Here is a 12,864-nt window from a genome sequence, read left to right on the forward strand (position 1 = left end):
TTTTTTTAATTAATTCTCGATTTTGGTCATAAAAAGGAGACATAGTTAAAAAAAAAACTGGTATAATTTTTTACAAAGAAAAAAAATGTCCGATAAATTTGTATTTTTTACAAAATGTACAAAATATAAAAATCAGAACATTTTTTTTAATTATATACGCAATTATGACTAAATAGAAAAAGTAATTTTAAAACAAAAACTGACATAATTTTTTAGTAAGAAAAATTAGTTTTCGAAGAAAAAGTCTAGTGCGTTTCTGTTGTTCTGTGGTTCCATTATACCGTTATATATTCCCTCTACTTATTAATACAGCACGCTTTCTAAACATTTTTAAGTGCAGAGTTGGTCACTCATCCGTCGTGTCGAACTTCGCTAACAAATCAACCTTCGCAATGTCTTCTAATCAAGTATGCTAATGATGCGTAAGCACGAGACCRAAGTCAAATGAAATGCCAACAAAATTAATTGCTCAAAATAAAGYAAAAAAAGCAACACGAAAGTACATATATGGAGGAGAGAGAGGGGCTAAAATGATGYCGCAAAAAATTGCATGACAAAGTAATGAGATTTTCGCGCATATTTTTATTTAACACGCGCGCGCACTCAATTACATGGCTTGCGCTTGATTTGCTGTAACGCAATCGGTTTGTTTGCATATGCACCCCACACACATACAAAGCACTGGAGCGCATAATATTTGGTATGGCAATGCCGCTAATTAAAGCTTTGTAGATGTGGGCCCGGGCTGCCGCGGGGCGCTGGTGGGTGTGCACTCGCTTATATTACAATCCAAGGCAATTAAAGTGCACATTACTGTGTGCAGGCATGTGTATAAAACCAACAACAAAAACAACAACAACCGCATACAAATAACAAAAAACAAATTTCGCAATGGCTATCCGATGTCAGCAATTATGCAACAGCGGCAAACATGCAAACACCGCCACACCACTCACCCACTAACACACCCACACAGCTACACATGCACAAACACTCTTTGCGTTTGCCTGGAAATGTCGCCTCATATTAGCTGCAACACTCATACGTACTGGTATGCGATCAAGTTGCTGGCGATTGGTTGCAGGCAATCATGCATTGCGAATCGACTGACCAAAGACAACACCCGCCCACACACACAAGCGCGCTTTAACAACTGTTACTAAATGGGTTTCGTGGCGCTTGTGTTGCGTGTGTTTGCGCGTGCTGGCAAAAGTTAATTTCTTGCAATCTGTAACGCGCTCAAACATGAAAATTAACTAAAAGTTACTTCAGCGCATTGAAAGTGCCCAAAACGAGTGCGCACTGCAAGGCATTGCATTTCATTGCTGTAACAACAACAACAACAATAGCAACATCGATATGCGTTTAGGGAAAAATATAATTTGAGTTGCGACATGAAATTGTAGGCTGATAGATGTGTGCTGGCGAGGTTTTCGCATTTGGCGCAGCATTAAAAGCGCCAACGGGCGCGCTGGCGAGTTTGTTCACGCTAACGATTACAAAACATCAGTATGCGGTCATAATGGTAACGGTAATTGTGGTCTACACTCAGGAAAATTACGATCTAAGGCAATTTTGATTTTAGTGAAATTGAGTTTATTAATAATTATCACTAAGGTGTTTATGACAGTTAAATTAAGATAGTTTAGGGCTTATATAGTTAAATGGACATGTCAATGCTTAAACTCGAGTTTAAGATATTTTTTATGAACAACTTTCAGTAAGGTGTTTATTACAAAGCGTATACCTCAGGTTATTACAAAAATGAGGTTAGTTTAGGATTCAGGGAGTGAAAAAAGAGTGAGACAGAGGAGTTGTAAAAAATTTCTGATGTTTATTTGTGTATAATTTTGACTAAGGTGTTTATTACAAAGCGTATAACTGGGGTATATATGTATGTCTCTCCCTAAACTCGAGTTTAAGATATGGTGTTTATCAATAATTATAAACTTTAAGATGGTTTAGATCGTAAAAAGCGAAACAAAAATTGCTCTCCTTAAACCCCTGTTTTTATCTAAAGAAACAAATTCGCGTCTTCAACTCAGAGTTTGAGATTCGGGTTTGTGCTTAACTCCAAAATGTAAAAACGGGTTTATGGAGCTAAGTTAAATTGCAGGTTATGCAGTTTAGTTTTAATTTAAGTTAAGGTTAATTTAAGTTAAGATGCTTGAGTTCCGATAATAGCTAGAGTTTATTGATATGTTTGGAGTTTATTTGTAGAGTCGAGTTTAAGTTTGACTTTCAGAACATATTTGCGTCTGTATTTGAGTTTAGGCTTAAATTGAAGTAGATATTCAGCAACTTTTTATACAATTCCTCATATTTACCTCAAAACTTAGAAGGACTAAATTTTGTTCTCATAATTTTTTCCTAAACTAAACAAAATATGCTTATCTTTCTTTTCCAAGCATTTCTTGCTGTAATTGTTTAGTTAAATTATTCGAATTATTTCCAATTATTTAATTAAACACAAAATTTTTTTCACTACACCGTTATTTACGCCTCGTACGTATCGCGCTCACACATCCCTGACATCCACTGACAGTCGCACAAATCCAATCTGAGTTCATGCTTATTGCCATTTTAGCGTCAAAAAACATGTTCACGCTGGCCACATTCGTCGCTCTACGGGCGCACCGTCGCCCCAGCTCATGCGCCGTTCATACATTCACATTTTTGTTGTATGAAAAATTGCTTGCAGCCAAGTTGAAATGAAATTGTTCAGCGCGGCAACGTCAAACCGACAGCGCATACACACAAACACTTACTTTATACTAAGTGGCGGGTGGAGAAAGCGTAGCTGTGTCCATCTTTTACAGTAACTGTTGGCCATTTTGGTGACCGGCGTGAATGCACACACATACATGTGCATACTTCACAAATGAAAATTGACATAAATGGCCATAGCGGCAGCGGGTCGAGGAAACTTTGAGTGCCTGTAAGGCTGCATTAAGCTGCGCTCAGTCCATGTTTTCTGTGTGCCAGCAAAAGCGCCAAAGGCTATATGGATGCCATGAGTTGTTGTGTGTGTGGGGCGCGTCAGCAGCATTTTAAAATCCAATTAAAAAATCCCTAGTGGGAATTTAAATCGTTGTTGCCACAGTGTCACAACTGTTTTGTGCTTTAGCCGGCCGGCTACGTCGAGAATTTATCAGCCCACAGACTAGCCGTTAGCCATGGAATGAATGTTCTAGCATAAATCCTGACTGGCTACAATGTCCATTTGCAGCTTCCTGTGAATTTGTGCTACAGTTATTCGCGCGTACGTGCATATGTAGTGGGCAACACCCGCGCACACGTTAAGCTCTAACAACGTACAACGCCTCCAAGTATGCAACAAATCTGCGAGTCATGTTTTTTCAAGCTACGGGGAAGCTACTACCTATCTCACCCACCATTTGCATGCACAACAACTTCAACGTTATTTTTGTTATGTTTGCATTGGTCAAGTTAGTTGCTTTCGTTTTTCTTCCTTTTGCAGCGCACCCCAACGGCAAGTGAGTGAGTCTCGTTCGCAATAATTTGCATATGTATATGTGTGCATTTATCCTGGCACTACTTGTTAGCCACGTTTACGCTTATTTTCACCGTAAAATCGAATTCGTGTTAGAAACACACTACAATTCCTCGCTGGCCGACAATCCTGCGGCACGGTATGTGGTGATGCTTAGACATGAGATATGCCAATGCGAGTGTTTGGTTGTATGTAATTGTACCGCTTTTCATGTGTTAAGTATGTGGGGCATGTGAACTTGTTAATCTATTCACAACTGTTCATTAGGTAGGTATTTTGCTCCACGCAGCACTTGACGTTAAGAACAGACTTCAATTTTCCGAGACTTAGCAAAACGGGTTAGTAGTGCCGTTGTGGTGATTTATGTGGTATACGTTTAGGGTTTTGTGTGCGAAAATTTATTTTCAATTAGTATGTGGGCAGATGTAGTTATTGTTGTATATTTTTGGGGTAGTATATATAAAGTTATATGAAGTGTTTGACATCACTCTTCGCGTTACTTTATAATTATTTATTAAAATAACAATGACTTCATAATATATTACCATCTTCTGGTCACCGTGTGTATCAAAACCTATCTCAATCTAGACTCAAAATATAATTAAAAATGGTTTTTTTTTTTGTTGTAGTGACATTTGAGGCTTACTATATATATATCCTGCATCTGAATCTGTTAGGATTAGGATAAAGAAATCATACATCTTTCCTTTTGTTTTGAAGAATGACTCCAGCGATATCTTACGCTTCCTGACTAACCGTGGAAAAACCTTTGAAAGGATTTTCAATTTGCGTCAATTCGTATTTCGAACATTTAATACCTTTCAAAAGTATTAAAAATAGGAAGAGCTCAGCAAAACGCTTCCAAAATAGATAACACTAACTCACTACTCTTATAGCACCTTCTCTGAAGCTATTTTACGCCACCTTTAGCTACACTTGTTTGTACCAACATTGTCTCTATGCAATTATTCGCTCATTTCTTCTACGCACTCTTCTAAGCGTTTACTTAGGTCTAGTTCAAGCAAACCCCTCAGCATACTTCCAACCATCTCCTCAACAGCCSACTGATGTTGCTGTTCATGATGGATTATGATAAGTTAATTTCAAAACACCAGAGGCCAACATAACCTATACATCAAAGGCAAAGAAATGTAAACAACTTTTTAGAAGTTGCTGCCGGACAGTGGGTTGTAAGAGGCGGGCGAAAAGATATTTAGCACTTTGCTGTGTTCAATTAGGCGCTTGTGTAAACTTTCTCCCAACTAAAGATAGCAAGGCATGAAAATTATATTTGCATACTCCCTGAGGTGTGTGTGTGTGTGGGGGCAGCGCGTTGGGAATGCGCTGGTGAGACCAGCTTTTGCTTTGACTTGAATGATTTGTTTCTTAGTTGCATAGCTGTTTACATTGCTTCAATCACAAATAGCTTTTATAAATTTACAACTTTTTTTAATATTCTTTAATATATATCTCGCAACTTTCTAGCTTGATATAACTTTAAAGACTTTTTGAAGTTTTGCTTCAATTAATTAATGTATTATTATTTTTTTTATTTTGCTTGACGCACCCTATTTGATAAACAGCATAATATTTGCAGCTCTTTACTACCGACTTCTAAGCAGCTACCCTCCCATCACCCTAAAGTGCTAAGTAGAAATATGTGTTCGGAAAGTTTATTTAGGCAAATGGGTTTTTTTGAGCTCTAAGCAAATATATTATGTTGYTTTTGTTATAACGGTAGTATTATTATTATATATTTGTGTACCGAAATTTTTCATTTTGCTGTCGAAAAAGCTTTTACGCCTAAAAGTATGTTAACAAAATGTTATATGGTGCTGCCCAACCGACAGACTTAGCAAACTAGCTGCAGGTTGTGCTGATTTTAGTGGGTTTTCATGTTAATAAATTTGAAATTAATTCAAATTACTGGAAAMCCAMWAACAAAAAAGCAAATAAAGCAAATTTTGATGGATGTGTTAACAAAGTTGGCAGTCAAAAATGATTGAAATGGGTAAATATATTTAGAAATTACAAAAATCATTTACAGAAGATAGAATTAAATAACAGAGTGTGACAAAATTTTAATTTTTGAAATATTTCGAAAAATTATATGTTTAAAAAAACATATTTTTTGTTTGCAAAAGCTGCATATTCGGGAAGTGGCTTTCAGAGTGACTTCAAGTGACAATTATAATTAAATAATTATAATTAATTATAATTTTATAATTAAACTTCAGTCAAGTTAAATAAAAATACACTTTTTAATAAACAAGCATGGCTTATATGGAGTGTGGGAAGGAGAATCCACTCACAGAAATGAAGGTGTTATACCCACTAGCAAGTCAGAATACACCCTTTTTTTTTTTTTTTTTTTTTTTTGAATACTGCAACAATGTATTAAAAAAATTGAAACTGTGTTCAGTTACAGAACTTAATATACTACAATAACCGGCAATTCATTTTGAAAATTTTTTGATTCCACCACTGGCTATGAGCAATATTTTTCAGCTTAAAAATTTTATCAAATCAAAAACCAAAAAAGAGTATTATTACATTAGATGAATGCAGGTAATAATCAAGCACTATTCAATTTGACTTTTGACCAAATGGCGGCTTAAAAAAAATAAGTACATTTTTCTTATTCATTTAAACTTCAGGGGGTTACATGGATTTCCTCGGAGAAAAAATTGCTTTTCTTCAACATTTTTGTCTCATATAAAAGATAAAATATTTTATTACAATTTTTATTGTTACAAACATACGCTACTAGCAAAGAAAGCCTGAATTTTTTTCGAAAAAAATATTTAAACATCATTTCGTCATTTTAACGACATTTCTGTTTKGCCCCTCCAAAAAAGATGGGCTCCCGTTGGCAGGATAACTTTAMATGATCCTTCTAAAAGMAGAAAATGAGTGTTTTAGTCAAAAYCTTAAYTAATAATTTGGATTAAAGAAAATAAACACTGAAAAATRGATTTTCGGAAAAATTTAAATTTCAGTGAGCATTTCGAAACATTTTTTTCAAGGCTGTATCTTCGAAATTACTCAGATCAACTTGAAAATTAAGGACATTATTCTAAGGGGGTTGGAAAATTTAATAAGACAATTTAAAAATCGATTCTTTGAAACTCGTAARCCAATGTAACCCCTTAACTGAAAAATTCCCAAAAATGCTGGAAAATCAGCATCTTTTTCCATTTTGGTAACTAATAGCTCACAGTTACCTGCGTCTGTCATATAAAGCAAAACCTCTCACACATATACACGCACACAGCTATACACTATGCACTCATTGTTTTCTTTACTATTTTACCTTATTTATCACAGTTTTCTATATATTTACACATATTCACATGCTTTTGTTCAAAATTTGCGTAATTAATTTAATTAATTAAAAATTTTGTGTCTGCTTTATGTGCTGTGCATACATGTTGAAAAGTTTTTGCAAACTAATTTTAATTTATTAAAACTGCAAATTATTTGCTGTTGCATATTTTCATGCTTTAGTTGACARTGATGATGTTGTTTAACAATTAAACAACAAAATGCTTTTGCCATTCATTATGTTTGCCCCGCTGATATGGAGATAATTAATTTTTCATTTGCAAAACTTAATTGTAATAAAGGAAATTGTGCAAATATTTGAAGCAGAAACTTTTTTTCTGTGTTGCAAGCAAAAAAGTTTTTAAAGTAATTTATTAAAACATGACGGATTAATATATTTAATAACTTAATATAARCAGTAATTAAAGGATATTTTTTGTTCAAATAACTTGTGCATAAATTTTTATTGTTATTTTTTTTCTCGAAACTTTATCTCTGCGAATCATTATTACTAGCTCAATAGTTATGTTTTATGTTGATATTTCCGATGTGATTTTGATATCAAAAGTGAGGTTAAGTTGTGTTAGTGAACTCATTTGTGAATAAACAAGTGAAAGCAATGGATAGAAAACGATATAAAGAAACCACTTATATTGAATCATACTGGGTTTTTGTTATAAACTGGTTATATATTGGGATAAAATGGTTTTATATTGATAAAAAACATGTTGACAAGTCCGGTCCGCCTATTCAACTGCATATAGGGGTTCTAGTTCCTTTTTTTTAGATCGCTTTCTGAATTTTATATACATCGTTTTTTTGCCAAGAAGCCGCTTATTTATCAAAATCACCAAGATCGAGCCACTCTATCGGATGAAGTCCTTGTATGGACAAATCTTTTATATGACGAGATATTTCCGAGAAATTCGGTACGGATTATTGCCTCAATCAATGAAGCAAACTACGCAGAAATTTTTTAGATCGGATCACTATAGCATATAGCTGTAATACAAACTGACTGCATCAAATCAAGACCTTGTAGAGATAATTTTCTTATTTGAAAAATTATCTTAACGAAATTTAGCACGAGCTATTGTCTAAAGCAATAAAATAATCTCCTAAGAAATCGTTCAGATCAGATTATTATAGCATAAAGCTGGCAAACAAACTGACCAATCAAGCCCAATACCTTATAAGAAAAACTTTTTTAGCTGATAAGATATCGTCACGAAATTTTGTATGGATTATAGATCAAGCCAACTCTACAATTCACAACCATAATGTGCTTATCGGATCGGAAATTGACCCATCAAAATGAATACAAAGGCGGTTTGTACTCTTTCATGCTATAATAAATGYGACGCTTAGGGGTATTATAGCCCGGATGCAGATGAAGCTAACCTKTTTTTCTTTTTAGTTGATATTTAAACATATTATCCTAATACTGTTATACCATCATACAATTTAGATACCCTYTAATGCTGTTTAGGGTGAGAATCGGATATTGCCACTTTTAAGACCGATTCTCACCTCAAACAGTATAAAAGGCCACCAAAAGTTAACATTACTTTGCACTGCTGAAAAACTACTAAAAAATTTCTTCAAACAATGACTCTCTGATAGGCATAACAAATCCATCAACTTCATATTAGCTGCACATATACTGAAGTTATTTCGATATGAATCCATTAGAAGACCATTAATGCAAAAGGTAGGAAATCATATTATTTTTTTCTATCAAATTTGAACATTAGAAGGGACTCTCTGAATAACAACGGTACAAATTTAGGTTCCATCTTTCTCGGAGACGGATGACTTTTATTCTTCCATGAAAAGGAAGAGGCATATCAACAAATCACAAATATCTGAAGCCGAAAAGAGAGGAAAGCATATCTCAAATAATGAAATAATGCTAYTCATACCCTTTTCATTGCCTCAGTACTCATWAGCCCAAAAAGAAACCACCCACTARCGCCTCTTCAGCTACTTTATGACTACGTATTAGTCACCGAAACACCAAACCTCCCCACAGAAGCTTCACCTGCCAGTAAGTGCAGCTAGCAGCATGCAACAACGTACACTCATATCCAGCCCTTCGATTCCTCTAACTGGCAACTGCACCGCTTCCGACTGCTTACAGCAAACTCAACTTTGCKCAAAACCACAAACGCTGCATGGTAGGCAAAGAAAGCGTTAAGCGGAGGCGAGAAGACGAGCGCCACTGAACCGCAGAACCGCACAGATGAACGCCTTCGCCAGCACTGTTGCTGGCTGTTGCTGCTGCTGCAGCTGCAATTGACTGTCAGGTAACTGCTGAACCGCGCTATTACTTTTGTTACTGTTGTTGTAGTGGCAGCAGCTTGCGGTTGAAGGCAAATGCGTTGCCGCGGCAACAATGTCACTTGCCACACACAACCAGCGCAYACACTGCCATGGCAACATCATTAGCTGCAGCAGCATGCAACCTATGATTGTGGTTGCCCGTTGCCACTGTGGTTGTAGTAATTTGTTGTTGTTGTCACCGCCAAGGTTTTATTGCGTTGGAAATTAAAATGGAAAAGCGTCAAAGCCAACTGCCAATTGCACACATGCATGCGGTATGAAGGTCTCCGACGCGCACGTGCAGACATATACACGCACCTACACATATGTATATGTGCATTTGTATGTAATATAAAGCTGCGGCCACAAAACGTTCGCGCACAAATAACTGAGTGACTGCGTTGCAAGCGCACAGCCACACATATGCATAAGTATGTATGTATGCATGCGCGTGTGCGGTTATTAAAGCATTACGTGTACCAGTTATGTGAAATTTATTTTTAATGCTTTTTCTGTGATATTTTATTTTCATTTTATTTTTTGCTTTTGTTTTACGCTGGACGCTCGACAGCAAATTACAAAATAATTAGCGATGGCAGCGACAGCGGCGCGGCTTGGTCGCAAAAAAGTATTTTTTTAAAGGCAACCGCATGATGTGAAATTTTTAAATCATAGCAACATGCAAAAACAACAAGTGGAAATTGTCGGCGAAAGCTGATTTTAAATTGTGCAGCAGCTTAAAAAGAACAAAAAACGAAAACAAAAACAAAAGAAATAATATGTGGCAATAAAAATGAAATATGGTTCAAAAACATTGCCGCTTTAATTACCCAAGCCATAGTAGACCCCCGCTCTTCCTCGCTTCTTCTCACCTCACTGCTCATGGCGCGTTACGTGTGATTGCGCAGCGCCTACTAGCCGCACTTTGATTGCTTTAAATTTTATTTATTTCAGAAAAAAAAGCTCTTATCTTCGAAACCCATCATTTAAAATTTGTTTAATTACTTTAAAATTTTATTTTGTGTGCTGCATTTATCATTTTCCAATTAACTTTTTATGCCATAAAAAATACTTATAAACAACTTGCAGGCAATTACACTACGACTAATTTATTTGTGTCACTTTTTTTTCTGTGTATTACAGGTTGTGCTTTCGTCAAATTTAGTTCACAACAGGAGGCCCAGTCCGCCATAACCAATTTACACGGAAGTCAAACTATGCCGGTGAGTGAGAATAATTTTTGCAATATTTTATTTTATGAAAGAAATCCAAAAAATTTAAATTTCAGACTTCATAGCAAAAGTGATTATTGTATGAAATTTTTTTTCCAAAAAGTTTTGGTTAAAACATCAATTCGAAAATATTGAAAAAAAAATATATAAAAATGTCTAAATTACGAATTTTGTATCAGAAAGTAGTTACATAAGGAAAAACATTTCCCAGACTTTTTGTGTAAATTGTCAATTCGATTATTGTTGTTTATTTATGAAAAAATCCAAAAAATTAAAATTTCAGACTTCGTAGGAAAAGTGATTATATGAAAATTTTTTTTCCAAAAAGTGTTGGTTAAAACATCAATTCGAAAATTTTCAAAAAAAAAATATACAAATATCTAAATTTCGAATTTTATATCAGAAAGTAGTTATATAAGGAAAAACATCTCCCGCGTTTTTGTGCAAATTTTCAATTCAAAAACTTTCGAAAAAATATAAAAAATCGAAAATTCTAAAAATTCAAATTAGTTATTTAAGAAAGAAATATATCTCAGAACTTGGTTACAAAGAAACAAATATTCCCAGAACTTTTGTTTAAAGTTTAAATTCGAAATTTTTTGATAAAATACAAAACACCGAAAATCCGGTTTACAAAGCCAAATTACTTATTTTCCAGAACTTTTCTTTAAAGCCATAATTCGGAAATTTTCGAAAAAAATACAGAAATTTGTAGACTACGAATTTTTTATCATAAAGTGATTACATTAGAAACAATATTTTCCAAAACTTTTGTTTGAAGTCCATATTCGAAATTTTTCAAAACAATACAAAAAATCGAAAATTCGGTTTACTTATTCAAATTAGTTAATTAAGAAACAAGCATTTCCCAAAATTGTTAAAATTCCAATACGAAAAATTTTCGAAAATATAAAACAAAAATCTAAATTTTAAGAAAAAAATTGCTTTTATTAAAGGGGACAGTTCGAAAATTTTCGAAAATGTGCAAAAAATATCAGAATTTGGCGTATCGTAACAAATTGGTTATTATAAAAACTAATTATATCCTTTTTTATTTCACTAAAAATCGTATATCAAATTTGGCTTGAGTTTTTACATAAGGCAGAAATATAACTTTCGAAGAAGAACAAACTAACAATATTAACTAATACCCAATTATATTTTTTTACCATGAAACACACTTGAAAATCTATGCGAAACGCAAGTTTGCAGTTCCCCTGCGCATCAACAACATATCAAATTAAGCAATTTTCGCTAGAAAATCGAAAACAAATAATGCGCTAGCAAATAAGAATGGGGGCTATAAACTTCAACGAGAACATTTACAAAAGTGGCAATGAAAGCGCTTTTACGAATTTAATTACAGCTGTCACTTGCACACACACAAGCGCAAACTTTTACTTACATATGTATTTATATGGAGTCAACCTTAATTTCCGCTGTGAGCTTATTTCAAGTAGTCCCAAGCACGCCTAAAATTGAATTCATCGTACCTCCCCTGTGTGAAATGTATGCTTGGAAGTGTGCTCTTGTGTGCTTGTGTGTGTGTTTGTGTATATGTGCGTTTAGTACACTTCGGTTGAAGCATACTTCAGGCAACTAACCAACTGAGTCCGACAAACAAATAAAAATCAATTTCTGCATAACAAACAGCAATTTTCAAATTTTTCAACAATTAAACATCAGCGAACGCGCGCGCATAGCTCACTACAACCACGGCAGAAAGGTATATGTAGAAAATGAAAAAAAAAACGAAATTAAAAAAAATGCAATGCAAGAAAATAAACAAAAAAGCAACAGCAACAGCAACATTCTAAAATAAACAACGAAAATAAATTGAAAGCCAAATTACTTGCACATCTCATTATGTGCTGCGGAGCATGGTGTTAATGGAAAGGACAGGAGAGCGCAAGGCAGTGGCGCTTTCGGCAAAGGAAGCACRCGGCTGTGTGAAGAGGACAGGATTTCCACCGCAACGCGCAATTCAATAAGCGACCTGGGAAAAGTAACAATTTTTTTCGCAACGAACAATAATAATAGCAATGACAACAGCTATAACAAGCGCAATAACAACAAAACTGGCAAMAAAATCTACAAAATAAGCGAGTGCTCGTAGAAATGCCTGTTGGCATAATGAGCACTTGAATTTGCCTGGTTTTGGAAAACCGAAAGTAGGAGCAGTGAAGTGTAGCCACGGTGAAAGAGAGTGAGTGAGAGATAGCGATCGAGAGAAGGCGCGCAGGGGTGCGCCAAACAAGCAAACAACCAAATTAAATTGAAACGCAGCTGAAACATYACTAAAGCGTAGCATTGGTGCTAACAACAGCAATTGACAACAAAAGCGCGAGATTCTGTCAGAGAAAGCGTGTAGCGGTGGATGCGGCAGTTGTGACAGCGCTGTTGTGTAATTTTTAGCAGCTTTGCCAACAAACGCTAGTGCTTGCCAGGACTTATTTTTTTCAAGCGATTTTT

The 12,864-nt window shown here is 35.0% G+C and overlaps 1 protein-coding gene across 15 annotated transcripts in view; it reads left to right on the top strand.

The window, feature by feature from the left end:
• LOC108971988 (CUGBP Elav-like family member 4) overlaps positions 1–12,864 on the top strand; it is a 755,092-nt gene that overhangs the window by 616,855 nt on the left and 125,373 nt on the right. For all 15 annotated transcript variants that reach the window (XR_001993597.1, XM_018938374.1, XM_018938377.1 and 12 more), the window contains one exon: positions 10,304–10,383. Coding sequence is in view for 14 of the 15 variants with exons in the window: in XM_018938374.1 (XP_018793919.1) it covers positions 10,304–10,383 (80 nt within the window). In the remaining variant the exon portion in view is untranslated. The remainder of the gene's footprint in view (positions 1–10,303; positions 10,384–12,864) is intronic.

This window comes from Bactrocera latifrons, unplaced genomic scaffold (assembly GCF_001853355.1).
Source record: "Bactrocera latifrons isolate USDA-ARS-PBARC rearing strain unplaced genomic scaffold, ASM185335v1 scaffold_37, whole genome shotgun sequence".
In the NCBI taxonomy this organism is placed as follows: Eukaryota; Metazoa; Arthropoda; class Insecta; order Diptera; family Tephritidae; genus Bactrocera; species Bactrocera latifrons.